Source organism: Notamacropus eugenii, chromosome 6 (genome assembly GCF_028372415.1).
Source record: "Notamacropus eugenii isolate mMacEug1 chromosome 6, mMacEug1.pri_v2, whole genome shotgun sequence".
In the NCBI taxonomy this organism is placed as follows: Eukaryota; Metazoa; Chordata; class Mammalia; order Diprotodontia; family Macropodidae; genus Notamacropus; species Notamacropus eugenii.
Window position 1 is genome coordinate 39,338,302 of NC_092877.1, and position 16,603 is coordinate 39,354,904.

The 16,603-nt window shown below is 40.2% G+C and overlaps 1 protein-coding gene across 28 annotated transcripts in view; it reads right to left on the minus strand.

The window, feature by feature from the left end:
- Positions 1-16,603, minus strand: part of SOX6 (SRY-box transcription factor 6) — a 666,349-nt gene that overhangs the window by 83,035 nt on the left and 566,711 nt on the right. For 26 of the 28 annotated variants that reach the window (XM_072619576.1, XM_072619573.1, XM_072619595.1 and 23 more), the window contains 2 exons: positions 7,708-7,857; positions 3,089-3,269 (listed from right to left, as the gene is read on the minus strand). In XM_072619576.1, the coding sequence (XP_072475677.1) occupies positions 3,089-3,269; positions 7,708-7,857 (331 nt within the window). The remainder of the gene's footprint in view (positions 1-3,088; positions 3,270-7,707; positions 7,858-16,603) is intronic. The other 2 variants (XM_072619591.1, XM_072619583.1) reach the window with 1 other exon arrangement.

Consider the following 16,603-nt stretch of genomic DNA (forward strand, 5'->3'; position numbering starts at 1 on the left):
AGCTCTTCATGAGAAGAGCTATTTGTGGTTAGCTTAGCAAAGATACTGGAGTGGTTTGTAATTTCTTTCTCCAACTAGTTTTGAAGATGAGGAAACTGAGTCAAGCGGAGTTAAATGACTTGCCCAGGGGTCATACAACTACAAAGCGTCCAAGGAAAGACTCTGAGTCTTCCTGACTCAATTCCAATACTATAAGTACAAACCCACTATACCATGTTGTATCTTTAGTGCTAAGTATTAATATTACCTTCTTGGGGAGTTCCTAGCACTCTCAGACTACCTAGTTTTTACTATGCCAGTTTGGAACTAAGGCACATACCCAGAGGCCAACCTTATTCCTTTGTACCTCTGAAGATGATTAGTTTTACATTTTGATATGAAGGTGTGTGTGCTGCAGGAGAGTGGTCTTCAGTCTCCCATAGGAAGACATCAAGGATGTGCTCATGAGTCGACAAGAGGTAGAAAGAGGAAGAGGAAAAGGAAGAGGGAGCATGAGTGACAGAGACAGTGGGGGAAAGAGAGAGAGAGGGAGAGAGGGACAGGGAGACAGAAGGAGAAGGGGAGAGAGAGAGAGAGTCAATCAGTCCAACCAGTGTAAGAAAGAATGGGAGGGAGGTGATCCGTAGTACTGCCTACTGGAGCCAGGATGTATCTCCAAACTGCTGCAGATAGCTAATGAGGCATTCTATGGATCATGCTGCCTAAGTTATTTACAAAGAGAATTCTAGTCCCTGCCTGCCCTCCTCTCCCCAACACTTGCTGCTCTCAGCCCCCGTTGGAACAGCAGTGGGGCTTCCTGCGTGGGCATAGTGCTAACAGAAGGACAAAGCTGAGAAAGCAGGGAGGCTCACTATTTAGTCTCCTTGTCATCCATGGAACACTGAGAGGAAAAGAATCTTGAGAGAGAGGAGAAATATCTATATCAACCAAACTAATTTTCCTCCATGAGTTGCATTTTTATTGTAGGCAAGATGAGTACTTTGGATAAGATTTCCAATTTTAGACCAAAAGATAGCAATTATTCACTGCTTAGTAAGTTTAGGCGGCTGTGGTAAAGTTTTAACTTGATCCACCTGTCTACAGCCAAGCTCAAGCACTCCCCGGCAGACAGACAGACGCATGCATGTTCAAACTTTATGTCACCACACCAGCCAGCCAGCTGGGAAAAACCAGCTGGCAATGTATACAAGAACACACTGGGCAGGAGTGGCTGGGGGGCAGGGGAACATGCTGCTGCTCACATGTATGTACATGCACATATCCATGTGGGAATTTAAGAATTCCCATCTTATTCTCAACCTAACTGGGTAATTTTTTACAAATCAACGTAATCATTTAACATACAAATAAATACAGATAAATATAAAGTTTAGAAGGACAAGGGCTTGTCTTTTTATCCCCAGGTACAGTTTCTGATACTTTTTTTAACTGGATCTGAGATTTTGTTGGTATAGGGAGTTTTCAGTGAGAAAACTCCATCTAACAAAATACATGATCAGTAACTGTTCTGTAGCTTAATTTTAAAGCAGGGATTTTTAACCTGGGGGTCCACAGATAGATTTCAGGGGGTTCATAAACTTGGATAGAAAATACAGACATCACTATTTTCATTAACCTCTAACAAAAATACAACAATGATGAATGTAGTTAACAAATATTATTCTGAAAAGAAGTCCACAGGCTTCACCATACTCCCAAAGGGGTTTGTCTGTCTGTCTGTCTCTGTCTCTCTGTCTCTCTCTCTCTGTCTCTCTCTGTCTCTCTCTCTGTCTCTCTCTCTCTCTCTCTTTCTGTCTCATACATTACGTTAAAAAGTCCTGTCTAGGGGTAGTGAAAAGTTACATGACTTGATTAGGGTCACATAGACTGAGAGAGAGAGAGAGAAAGAATGTGTGTGTGTGTGTGTGTGTGTGTGTGTGTGTGTGTGTGTGTGTGTGTGTGTGTGTGTGTGTGTGTGTGTGTGTAAGAGTCAGGTCTTCCTGATTCCAAAGCAGCCTCCCTCCCTACATGATGCCTCTTATCCTTACAGTAGGCACTGAATTTAATTAAATTTGATAATCTAGTCTAAATCTTTCATTTAATAGAGAAACTGAGGCCCAAGAAGGGAAGTGATCTACTCAAGTTTATACAATGAGTGACTGAACTGGGGCTCAAATCCAGTTCATCTGTCTCCAAATCTAGTTTTCTTCTCATTGGGACAAAATAAGACCTGTTCCTCTTTTTTTTTTTCCTAGAGTTTTTGAAGGGAAAAGATCATTCCTACCCATGTGTGTCCATGCATCATTGTTACAGATATACATATATGTATATGCAAGTATGCATATATACACACATGTATACATATACATATACCCAATATACACACAAAATTATGTGTGAAACGTTTCCTAGGACATTTGAACATTGCCTTATTTGATCCTTGCCCCTCCTTTTCTCAAATCAAATCCTTTAATCAGAGATAACTGAAAATGCCCATGTTGCTTTCCCAGGGGAACAAATGAGCTGATCTAGGGGATAACTGGGCTCTGTCTACCCTTCCCTCTGGTCACTGCAGAGGATTAGAGTAAGGTAGCCCACAGTGGGGCCCTTTACAAAGGATTTAGAGATGGAAGAGACTTTGGTCTCTTTGAAGATTATTGAGTTCAGTCTCTCCATTTGATAAGTGAGGGAAGTTAGGGAAGGAAAATGAGTTGCCCAAAGGCACACAGGTGTTATCATGAAAGACCTGAAACTTGAACCTAAAGCTTTCTTTCTTTCATTTCCTACATTCCTTCCTTACAAATCCACAGATTGTGAGCCTGTCATCCAAGCCTTTCGTTCTTCATTACAGCAAACAGAAATGTGCCCAAGATCATCCAGGTGGTAAGTTGCAGGCCAGGATTCGAACACAGACACTAGTCTTCTTTCCATTACTGAGTTCCAATCAGTACCTTGGGGCTTAGAGTTGGAAGGCAACCAAACCTAGTCTATCTAATCCAAGCACTTCATTTGAAAGGGGCGGAAACGGAAGTAAAATGACTTGTCTGAGGTCGTTGGCTCTCTGGAGGCAGAGCCATTGTTCTTGACGTGGACCTGCGCTTACATTTACCTAAAGAGGATCCTCTTCCCAGGCTTCCTCTGATGGGACTAGGAATGCCACTCTTGTTTGGCAGGTTTACTGGACTGGTTTTGCTGGCTGGGAAGAGACTCTGCGTGGGCGATGTTGGGGACTTTGCCGGCTCTGCTGTCTTGGGTCTGGCGGAGAGATTCAGTGGCTGTGCAGCCTCATCCTACAAGAGTTTAACATAAATAATTATTAAAAAGAAAAAAAAAAGCAAGACAAATGAAACACATTATCACTTAGTAAGCCACAGTTATTTTACACCTCCTAGACAATGCCACATTCTCCTCCAATAATAACAAAAGAAGCTAATTATCTACTTCCTTGAAGATTCATCGAAAGGAAACCTCATTAATTTCTCTGTGTATGCTTCTATTTACATTAACTATGTAGTTGGATCATTCTTTTTGCCAAATTAAAATTTGAATTAGCTCACATTACAGCTTAATTTCCTAATGTGTTTTCAGAGATCCAAATTAACCTAGGGCATTTACAAAGAATTATTTAAAATTTCTAGGAGCTCCTCAGTGCTTTTGTGCATGTTCTCTCGGAAAAGATCCTGGGACTATGAATAGGCTCTGTGGCTAATTTTTTTTCCAAATCACAATTTTAGATTAAACAATTGTGAGTCTTTTAAAAATGGAAACATGGAAAGTTCCCCCCCCCCACACTCCCACCTCCTGGGCCCCTGCCCAGGACACTGCAGTTTGGCTGTGTCTCCCATGTGGCTTTCTGGGTGTGTGCGCTCTTCATGGTCTATATTCTGGACTCTCCCCATGTTTAAAATTAATTTTTGAAAAGAGCAAGCAAGCATTGTAATTACATTTTATAAGCCATGCTATATGCAATTTATTTTACATGCTGAAAACAATGTCTTTCTCTTACTTTATATTCTGCACTGCTGATTTTTGATGGAATGTTTATTTTGAGACAGTGTCCCTTCTACACTGAACACAGGACAAATGTCTCACTTTTAATTCTATTTCAGCTAGGCCTTGAGAGCCTCTCTTTCAGTCTTCTTCAGCTGGAGAACATCCAATACAAAAGTACTCCAATGGGTGAGGAGTAGGAGGGGTGGAATGGGAGAGGAAAGGAGTCTACACACATTATATAGACTTTCACTTAAATATTCAGAACTAAGAATTGTTCTGTTATATGCTAAAAGAAAAGTCCCTGAGGAATAAAGAGTTCCATGCTGCTAGGACCCCCAGGGTCTGAGAGAGAGCTATCTATAGTTAAAGGCTTTCACCGTCATTGTTCAGAGCACACAGCAGGGCTGGGGACAGAGAATAACCCACCCCCAGTGCCCCAAACCCTGTAAAAAGTAGGTCTAGCTTTGCCCCTCACTAACTAACTGCCACTTTCTCTCTCTAGACATCACTTTCCTCCTCTTTAAAATGAGGGTGTTTGAACCAAAGGGCCCTTCCAGATCAGACAATCCACAAGGGGATGAGCAAAGAGGACCCAGAGAGGAAAGAAGATTGATTCTTGGGTATGAAAACTGCACTGAGTTAGCTCTCCTCTGGAAGAAGAGGTACTGGTCAGCCTGGCTCACAGGGCTGCTCACTCTGGTAGGCATCAAACTGTTTGAATACCCTGATTTCTCAGAATTCACGAACATCATCTGTAGAGAGGCTTAGAGTCATTGCTGAAACAAAACTAATTTTGTCGAAAAGTTTGAAGATATATTTTAAAACATAATCATTCACTGAATTAAGATTTCTTCCCCATCACTTTTAAGCCAAAGGAGTTTTGGAAAAGTAGTAGTAGTAGTAGTAGTAGCAGCAGCAGTAGTAGCAGTAGTAGTAGTTACAATACAAAAAGTTTAAGGTTTCTAAAGTGCTTTATATTTTATCTCATTTGATCCTTACAACAACCCTGAAAAGAAGCTGTTATTATTATTCTCAGTTCAAAAATGAGGAAACTGAAGCAAACAGCAGTGAAGTAACTTCCCCAAGGTCATAGAGCTAATAAGTGTCTGAGGCAGGATTTAAGTCCAAGTCCATCATTCACAGTCCCTATCTAAAGGAACAAAAGTTTATATTTCTTCCCACCCTCACCAATGAATACCATTTATAACATCCATCTTACCTTTACTTAGTATCATCCTACGCAATTATGTTTCAACTACCCTCCCTATGCTAATGCAGCTTTCAAAATATTTCATGTAAAAGCAGGGAAAAAGTATTCCTGAGACACTGGGGAAGCTCTCCTTGTGGCTTCCAATAGAATGTCATCTGGGGCAGTCTCATTTAAGTCTTTGCATACCCAGTATCTGGCACCTAGTAGTCACTTTTTCAGCGCTGGTTGTATTGAACATGGATTGAATTGAAACCTTTGGCAAATGGCAAACTGTTTTGTGGAATCAGTCACAAAGCAAAGTGACCCTTGGGACATTAATTCTGGAATTTTAAACGAAGACTCATTGCAAAGCATGTGGAGATAAATCCACCCTAATACCAAATCAGTTAGATAGACATAGCACATGGGCTGCCATCTCACAGTTCTCAAGGACAAAGGACAATATGCTTTTCAGGTCACAAGTATCCCTCTTCCCTCCCCCAACAACTTTTACTTTGAGTCTTTTATCTATTTTTTTTTGCCCCGATGATGCTGCATGTAAATGGAATAAACATAATGGAGAAGGCTTCCTTTTTAGCAGAATAAAATATAGTTGGGTTAAATTATGTAGGGAAACCCCCAAGAATTTGCATGTGGTCAACTCTGTAATAGAACTCAGCTGGCCAACAAAGCTGGAATGGTACTGGCTTCCATTCCAGCAGATATATGCTTAAATATAACCAGGGAAAATTTTACTCATCCAGTAAAGGTTTGGTTTGGGACAGATCCACTTGGCTAGCTCACTTGTGAAATGACTTTTGCACATTCAAGTACTCAATATTCAATATACCAAGTCACTGATGTTTGATATCTCTCACACTATGGCAACTACAGTTAAACAAAGTGGCCTAGCTTCCCAGTGGAATTCTGTCTCTCCTTTGCCAATGTGAACACAGAGGATGTGAATAAACGAAATGGGGGTGACCCATAATCAGAACTGTCTTATGAAATGGGAACTGGCCACGGGCTTATTTTCAAACCTCCTGGTCACCAAATTCCAGTATTTGAAACAATGGGACAAAAGCTGTGGACTCCTTGTTTCCCAAAGGATTCTAATTATATGGATTCGGTTTGGAGTCTTGGTAGGGTGGGGCAACAGACATCTGGACCTGTTTTTTCATCATCAAAGGGAACTCCTGGTATGGACAGTTTCTTCACTGGTGCAGATCTTCAACTCATCTGCAAAATACAATCTTAGAGAGTTGCCTAGAAAGCTAAGGCATTAAATAACTTGTCCATGATCACACAATTAGTATGTGTCAGGTAAGATTTGAATACAGATCTTCCTGATCCCAAGGCTAGCCCTTTATCCATTATGTTAAGCTTTCTCTCTAATTTTATGTATTCTATGAAAATTTCATTTCTTCAAAAATATATTAATTCCTCATGATATTTTCTGCACAATCTTCATTTTCTTTGCCTTTAATTTTTGAGGGTTGGGTTTTTGTTTGTTTGTTTTCAGAGCCTTTATGTGACCTCAAAAGTTCACTGGGGATTTTGCAAAGTCAGATCATTTCATCAAATCTGCCATTGCCAGTATCGAGTTCTGCCTGTTTCTCTTATTAGCATCAAGCCTATTCTTATTTGAGACCTATCAAATATCTTCTAAGACCAGGTCAAATAACTGCAGAATATATCGAGCACCCAGGTGCTTTTGACAAATGTTAAAAGCAAATGTTTGGCCTTTACATTCTCTCCACAAAACAGGGAATTTCTGTTTGTCTGTTTGGCTTTGGAAATCCCATATAGGAAGCAAAGACTATAATAAAATGAACCAGTACCTCCTATAGGTACCAGTTGCACCATGAAGTTGGAGGAGCATACCACGCCATTTCCACATTACTGCCAAGTCCTGTGTGACTTTCTCACAAGGAATCATATCTGCCACAGCGTAGGCCTCATCAGAATACAGCAGCTCTGTGCAGTCCTCCAGAGTTTGGGAAGGGATGGCTGGTGGCACAACCCAACTCCTCATTCCCCAAGGACCATATTTATACTAGGTTATGATGAGAAATATTCACAACTTGAGAAAGCACAATCAGGAATCTTCTCCCTTCATCTTTCAAGGCATGGATGGGCTGGACCTGAGCTCTTCCTGCTCTGGTTTTATCCATGAGCAAGAAACAGGCACATGTCTGAGAAGTGTGGAGCAAAGTCTTATGGGTCCACTGAAAACCTGCAATTTGTACTCATGAATATTCTAAAATAAAAGCCAAAATTCTGGGAAAGGGAAAGATGCTCCTGAGAAGCAAGTTTGCAGAGTCGAGTATGGAGATCTGGGTAAAGATCTCACAATATGGCACTATTGTTTTCAATAGGGAAGCACCTGTTTGTCAACATGCTCATGAAATTGACCACAACGGATGACTGCTGCAGGCTTCTTTGCGATGGCTGTATTCCCTCTCCAAAACACAGATCAGGTTTCTCGGCTTCTTGCAGTGCCATTTTCTAAACCCTTTCCCTGTACCCCCACAAGAGGCAAGTACCTTAACTTGAGTTACAGGGCTGGTCCCTCTCTTTTCATTTTTCATCCCAGTAGGTGAGACCGCCCCTGCTGTGGTTGGTGGCTGCGGAGTAGACGGCATCTTTGCACCAGGTGACACCTGCATGCTGGCCAGCTGAGCCGCATAGAGCTGCTGCAAAACAGGAAAGGCAAACATTTCTCTCCTCAATGGGGGTGAACTGGAGTTTGCAAAGACTTACCAGGACATCAAGTTCTTAGATACTAATTTTTTTTCCTGAGAGTTCCACCACCTTGTTCTTCTTGGGTATGTTGAGAAAAGGGCATCTTTCCTCATATGCTTGGCTATGCAAGCTTCCTGAATCCCCTGCTGAAAAGTCTGGTTGAACCTTTCTCAAGACTTCAATGTACAATGAAGGAATCACTTACTTTTCCTACTCTCTACAGGCTGGGCCCAACCCAACTCTACAGGTGAGATCATCGATAACATTGAAAGAGAATCAATTCCAGAGAATTCACTCTTCTTCCAGGATCCCCAAAACCTCAAGGAGTTATTAGATTTTCAAGGCCCTCATTTCTAAGCAGGCCATGGTCAAGCCCCCTTTCTCTCATTTCAATTTCCTTGTCAAGGCATATTTCCTCCCATCCCTGTCACCTGAAGGAGGGTCCTCAGCAATAGGAAAGGACCCTGTGTTACTTGGCATAACTGCTCTGAGGTGTGATTCTTTTCTTCCAAGATAAAGGACCAATTAAGACGCATCCCCCTCAGATGAAGGAGCTGCTATCTGGTAATCTAGTCAATCTATCTCATAGTCAATGGAATTTGTTCCCCTCCTTCCCCCCAGTCACTTCAAGGGCTCTTGTGCTTCCCACTATGGTTTTGCTCAATCATCTCTCCCTCTAGAGTACTTTCTGCCTTGGGTATTCCTTTGACAGGCTTCCTAAGGAGGCCACGTGAGTTACTTATTCACCCAACTTGACCTGACACAGTACAGGAATGTGGATACTCGTTATTCACAAATTTTTAACTTTACAGCAAAAATAAACATGGGTTTATTGAAGTCAGAGTTGAAAAGGATGTATGCCCCATTTCCATAATGCTAAATAGAGCTAACATAATTTATTACCTGGGATACTATGATAATTTCAATGGATCTGCTATTTTGTGAGTATGAATATTGTGCCTCTATCCATTCACTCCCCCAAATCAGTACAAATTACTACCTTGCCTTCTCAGGGAAGGAGGCAAGATGATATAGTGGAAAGACCATTGGATTTAGAAAACAAAGGACCTGGGTTCAAATTATAACTCTGCCTTTGTGTGACCTTGGGCAAGTTGTTTAGCCTCTCTGGGCCTCAGTTTCCACACCTGCTAAAAAGAAGTTTAGACCATACAATCTAGTCCCTTCTAGTTCTAAAACCCTGTTACGCTATGTAATTCTTGTCCATATCTTTCCGATATCCCTATATCCAATAGACTATAGTTGAGGCCTTCCTTCTTTCAATGTTTCCTGGATACCATGAATATGGAATACTTGAGTTATATATCTGCTGTCTATGGGTAGGTCAGTAAACCCATCTGAGCCTCATCTGTAAAATAATGTTTGTGAGGAGAGCTCAGAACTCAGAAAATGTGAGTTCTCATGACTGCTGGTATTAGTAATATTACAGGATAAGCCTACTTTTTTCTGTATCATCATGGGTGTTGATGATGAATTTTACATCATGTGGAAGTCCTCGTTGGTAATACACTGCAACCTACCTACACCCCACCATTCATATTTTTCCCGTTGCCCTGTGGGTTGCATGCAGTTATGATTCTTTTGAAACGATGGTGTTCCATGAGCCAAATTCATGCAGCATCACACAAAACTATGGGTAGCAAAGAGATGAACTTTGGGGCAACAATGGTACTTGAATAATTGCTTAGGAGATCCACCAAAAAGTGTTCTTTCAAGATTAAGAACAACTAAATCCTCACCTTAACTTAACAGTGGCAAAGGTTCCATCCATCCTACATAAGGAAGAGCCTGCCTCTTCAACCACATGGAAATCAGTTAAAACTTTGCCTTATTAGTTGTGGGGGTGGGGAAAGGAAAGGGGGGAAAAAAACCAGGTGGTTTGTATGTAATTTCCAACATTACTATCATTCAGATGGACAAATAAAAAAAATTACAGTAATCAAAAGCAGACCTTTCAGCACATGTAATTAAATGAAAGCTTAATAAGGAATAATTTGCAAGAGCCAGATGTGCTTATGTCATAATTGTTGCTTTCTTTGGAACAATTTTTCTAATATAACAAGTCTCCAAAGAAATGAAAGTTTCACAATACTGCGAATACTGTGCAATGACTCAGGGGCTAGACAAATACATGTGTAAGGGTCAGAGTCAAAAATCTAGTGATGGCTGAGTATAAAGAAAAAAAATGCCAGGTCCCTTCTTTGTTCCAGTTCATGTAGTCTGGGTGGCCTCCCTCCAAAAACCAGCCAGGTCAGGAGGTAAGGCTTCTGAAACCTGAAGGATCTCTGCATTTCTTCATTAAAGATCATTTGTTTTTGTTCCTCTTATCTAACTCTTCCACATGTCAATTCCATTCAGTAGAAAAGAAGTTCTGTCCTGGTGGACAAGGACTCAACACAGCCTGTGGCCAAGGCACATCAAGTAGGATGACTTCTCTCAGACTGCACCTCATGAAGGCTATAGGGAACATTACTACAGCCCAGGAGAGAAACTAACTCACTCAATTTCTAAGCTTTGTTTCATCAGGATCGAAGCAGAAGGAATAAATTTTGGGAAACTTCCATTTGAAAGGTAACTCACTGGCTTGTCTGTCTTCCTTTACATATTGGATGCTATATTCAATCCTTGGAATCCCAACTCTGTCATCTGTTCTAAAACATAGATCCCAAGTTGGTAGCATTAGAAGTTGAAGGAACCACAAAGATTGGTTAGTCCAATCCTTATTTTATAGACAAGGAAACTGAGGTCCTATGAGGTAATAATCATCATAAATTCTTCAGTTTCTTTATTAAGTTTCCAGAAAACAACCTTTCTGTGAGAACCATAGCATCCCACCTAGAATTAGAACAGACCTCATCTGGTCTAATCCCAGCCTCAGTAGGACTGCCTTATCAGTCAGTCTTGTTGAGAATTTTTTTTAATGAAATTTAAATTTGCCTTTTTGAAACTTCCATTTATTATTCCTAAAGTGAAGTTAAATCCCTCCTTCACAATTGTCCCTCAAATATTTGAGGACTGCACTCACACTCCTCCAGTACATTTTCATTTTGCTCAGCTAAATATCCTCAGTTCCTTCTGCCAATCTCGAGAGAACAAGAACCCATGGCCTTCCCCATTCTAGTTGCCCTCTTCTGGACATCTTGCTTCTATATAGTAGAAGATACAAAGTTAGTTTGTTTGTTTTTGGTTTCCAAAAAGCCATCTAAATCTACTTGGTGGACTTTTAAAGATGTCAAGTGATTTTTTTTCCTTTAAAGAAATTCAAGGAAAATAAACTTGGTTTAAGCTATATTATGGTGGTTTAAAGGAAATGATTCATAAAATGTCAATGCTATTAGAGATTTCATCATGTTAGAGTTGGAAGGAACCTTGAAGTTCACTTAGTGATGCCAATCTAACCCCCTCATTTCACAGATGGTGAGAATGAGCCCCAGAGAGATTTGCCTACAGTTACACAGTTAGTAAGCAGTAAAGTCAAAGCAGAAACTCAGACCTCGGAATCTTTAGAATCCAGGTCCAGTGCTCTGCTCACTATGCCAGCCTTCCTCCCTAGCCTTGATTTTATAGGTGGATTGCAATGGTATTATAAATGGACCAGCAGGATCAATCCTAGAGAACATATAGCAATGAGCCCAGTCTATTATGTTCCCCAGAAATCTGGCTCACTCCTTGGTTAAAGTAAGACAAAGAGATAACAATCACTATCCAGCCATCCTGTGGTCCAACTTCAGAATAATTTACCTAGAGTAGAATTCTTAGGGACAACAGAACTCAAGCCTAAATAGTAAGAGTAATCCTGTATCCGAGGCTATGGAGGAAAACCTTCAGACCATCTTTTACCTGAAAGAATCATTACAGCTTTTTTATTTTACTAAACTTTGTGATCAGTTTTAAAATAATGAACTTCACGTAATATAACCCAAATTATTGATAGCCTCGAAAAGTCTGCAAATACCAAGTGTGCTATTAACCTGCTACTTCTTAGCCCAGCCCCTGGCTTTGGAATCTGGTCCTTCTCTTAAGTCCCCTAATTGCCCACTGTGGGTCAGTTCTAGCTAAAGTCAGTTCTGTGCGTGGAGGCAGATTATGTGCTCTGATTACCCAGTGGCTCACACTTTTCTTTCTCAAGATCACAGAAGCTCAGGATTTCAAATTTGGAAAGGATCTCCACAGTTAGATCTCTAATCTAACCCAAAAGTGAAAAAAAAAACCCAAAATCTCCACTAGCCCCCAGTGGATAAGTGACTGTCTAGCCTCTGCTCTGAAGAACTCTGAGGAGGCAGGCTCTTTCAAGGCAAGTCCCTTCCTGATTGTTAGGAAAGCCTTTTCTGCAACTTCTTTCCATCACTTCTCAGTCTTCCCTCTGGAGCCAAGTGGAGCAAATCTAACACCTTCTTGCCATGACAGTACTGCACGTACTTGACCGTGGTCCTCTTATTCCCCTGACAATTTTCTTACCTCTGGTCCAAATATCCTAACTGGGCCTCTTTGGCCTTTCACCATCCTGACTGCCATTCTCTGGAAGTGCTCTGGCTGATCAATGCCTTTCATAAACATTGGTCCCCAGAAATGAGCACCCCTTAATGTGACCTGTACAGGGCAGAATACAACAGGCCTTCATAATCCTGGAATCTAGAATTCTGGACCTTAATGGAGCCCCAGATTGGCTGCCTAATCACACATATTGAGGAGAGTCTATGGAAGCTGACTCATTAAAACATAGACTTATTAGCTATTGGATAACAATTACCTAAATTTATGAACCTATTATAAACCCTCGAATTTCTCTATGAATTAGACAGTCCCAGGGTAACTAACGAGCAACACTGATTCTTCCTCATCTGGTTGCTTATAAATTTAAAACTGAGCTAAGTCTGTCTGCATCTTTTTTCCTGCTAGTATATAAAAAGCCAGGTTTTTCCCCATTTTACTCAGCGAATTCCCTAAGCATTTCAGACACAGAGTCTCTTTTTCCATTTTAATATCATCTGAACCTAAGAGTAGATCCATTAAAATTGGTCTTTTTTAAAATCCAGTGGCTAAGAAGAAAGCAAAGTTTTGATTAAATATTGGATTTGGTTTTCAAAAAACATCATTAAGTGTAGGCCACCAAGGTTGTGGCACAGCTACTCATTGCAATATATCAAGATGATGCCTCCAAATAATGATGAGCATTTGACAAACCGCAGCATGGGAGAGGGCAGAGTAAGGCTGAGGCAAAATCCCATAAACATTTATGCTTCCATTATACTCTTTGTAAACACAGATTGCCCATTTCACATTTGGAACAATGCAATGGGATAGTTGTTTTTTCCTTCTTTTAAACACATGGTGGATATGCATAAAAATGAGGCTGGGTGGCCCAATGAAAAGAGTGCTGGAGGAGGAATCCGTATTGCCATGAAAATGCCAGCTCTGCTATCTACTTACTCTCTATAGGACTAGCAGCAAGTCACTTCATGCGCCTGGGCCTCAGTTTCCTCATTTGTAAAAACTACTAAAGAACTAGAATTTACAGTGGTTCCAATTGTCTCATTCTTGCTGATCATTCAATCACAGTGAATAACATTAACATTATTAAATATAATTATAAAAAAATTTAAATTTTATAACTGCTATAGTGTTGCACGAACAGCAGAAGCGGGTAATTTATAGTTCCTGCCTTGGTAGGGTTCAAGCAGTTCCCCAACATTATTCACTGTATGGTGCTACTATGACATATCATCCCTCTATCAATAAGATCTTATGGTCAAAACAAAAGGTCAAGAAATCAAGAAATGTGGGATCTCCTCCTGGCTTTCCCACTGACTCATTGGGCTACTTGGGCAAAATACTTAGTTGGTTTTTGTTTTTACCCTGCTTTAATTAAAATGAGAATAAGGTTTTATAGTCTCTAACTGAGGATCACCCAAAGGGCTATGGAGAGGCAGTACGGTGGGCATGAGTGAGCTTTGACATGTTATAAACAAGGTGATACAAGAGTTAGAGTGCTGGACTTTAGATTCAGGAAGCTCTGAGTTCAAACTCTGTCTCGGCCACTTACACAGTACTTAAATAATCACAGGTAAGTCACTTAAAAATGGTGGTAATAATCACACCTGCTTTTGTAGGGTTGTACTATTGAGCATCCAATGACATATGATTTATAAAACACTCTGCCAACCTTAAAACTCTATAAATGTTGGCTATTACTATTGCATATCATATAAGCATGTACATACAGAGAGACTTGGTTTTATTAATAATAGTCTATCCTTACCGGCATTTTCTATTTAGGTGGCCCAGTGTGGTATAGTGGGAAAAGTGCTGTACTTGGGAGCCAGAAAAGACTAGGGGTTCAAATCCTGTACTTAATTCCCTTGGCTATATTCACTGAACAAGTTAACTTCACTGAACCTCAGTTTCCTTCTCTGTAAAAAGGGGACCTAATTTCAAGGTGTGTTTTGAGCTGCCAATGGGATCATATCTGGGGAGTTGTTTGTAAGGTTGGTGTTACCAAAATAATAGCTGCTGTTACTCTGGCAAAGCACCTCGGCTTCATTTTTCTCTCATTAGATCAGCAACTCAGATAGGAGAGAGGGGGTGCAAGGTTCCACTCATTCCCCACCCCTTTACTGACAAGAAAACTAAGGTTTAAAACAGTGAAATGACTAGCCTACAGTCACCTAATTAGTGATTAAGTCAGGATTCAAACCCAGATATTTTGATTATAAAACTGTAAGAAATGATGAGCTGATTGATTTTAGAAAAATATGGAATGACGCATGAAATAATGAAGACTGAAATGACCAAAACCAAGTGAATGTTGTATACAGTAACAGCAACATTGTTCACAGAATAAGTGTGAATGACTAAGTTATTCTGAGTTATTATAAATATTCAAATTAACTACAAAGGACCCATGAAAGAAGATGCTATCCTCCTCCAGAAAAAGAAATGAAAAATCAAAGTATACATGGTATAATTTTGTATACATATGTATATGTGTATATATGTACATATCTACATCCACATTTGTCAAATGGTGACCTCTTGTGTAGGGTGGGGGGAGAGAGGGAAGAAGAGAGTTCACAACTTAAAATGTAATAAAAAAATTTAATTAAAAAAAAGACTATTGTTATTTCCTCTACGTTATGCTATATTCTGGTAGAGAACACAGCGTAGCTGGCCTTGGGATCAGAAATTCTTTAGTCAGGTTCAAATATTCATTAAGTAATTACTTTATGCAAAACACTATGGATTCAAAGAAAAAATGAAAAAACAATCCCAGTTTCTGTCCTCCAGAAGCTTACATTCAGTAGGAAGAAAGACCTGGCTTCAAGTCTTGCTCTGATATTCACAAGTCATTTAACGCCCTGCTCCCCAGACAATTCTCTAAGAGGACAAGTTACAGACGACTTGCTCGTTACTATCAGTGAAGGGCTTTTCTACAGTAATGACAGGTTTAGGGCAAAGAGGACTTTGGAGGTCATCTAGTCTAATACCTTCATTTTATAGACAAGGAAAAGCGAGATTCACCCAAAAAGCCTGAATGATTCGTCCAAGCAGTGGAGCCTAGATTTGAACACACATTCTCTGATGCCATGTCCGCTATTCTCTACAAAATGTACTATATGTAACTCTAGATTTTTTTCAATGCTTTATTTTATGTAGCTATGATCTTATGTTAACTGGTTAGCTTGTTTGTTTTTTCCCTGATGGAAGAGAAGGGGAAATTATTTAACCTTCAGAATATGTGAATGCATGTCATGACCAGTGACATCGTAATGGATGAAGTCAGGCCAGGTGAACTATGGAATATACTTAGTCCTTAGGGAAAAAAAAAGAAGGCGGTAAAGACCAAAATGTTTGCATCAACATCCTACAAATGGATAGGCTGCGAAAAGTGGAATCATAAAGACTTCAACTAGACTCAGGAGCAGCAATTTTTTACCTGGGGTCCGTGTTTTTTTGGTTTTTTTTGTTTTTAATGTTCTGATAACTTTCAATACAATTGCTTTCCCTTGTAATCCTGTGCATTTTATTTTCTGTATTAAAGCATTATTCTGAGAAGGGGGCTATAAGATTCACCAGCCTGTTAGATACCAAAAAAAAAGTTACAAACCCCTACTCCAGATTGTACCAGGACACCAGAAAATGAAACCCAACCAAATGCACTTTTTTCTCTTTACCCAGTTGGGATAGTTGTCTGAGGTGAGGAGCTAGATCCCAAGGTTGATTGACTCATTTCCAAATGTCCTCAACTATGGAATCTAGCTTTTCTTAAGAGATTTTTTCACAACCTGAAATCTGAGGATGAATTACGGTCAAGGGAGCAGCTCCAGTGACAAAGAAAGACAAGTCAACTCTAAATAATTTTCTCTCTTTTGGTTTGGGGAATTCGCTTCCTCCTCCATTTTGTAAGCCCTGCCTTCTACAAAGAATCCACATAGTACTCAGGGCTGAGGGCCAGGTACACACCTTCTTCCTCTGCTCATATATTCTCTAATAAAACTGATATGAGGAGAAAGTACAGGCAGAGCATCGACAGAAAGAGAGGAGCTGGAGGAAAGTCCAGAGTCTTTGGGAAAGATGGAGCCTGGGAACCTTCTGCTGCCAACTCCAAGAATCATTAGAAACACAGAGTTCCACCAGGAAAGCACATGAGAGATTATCTCTTACAACCTCATGACTTTTCCA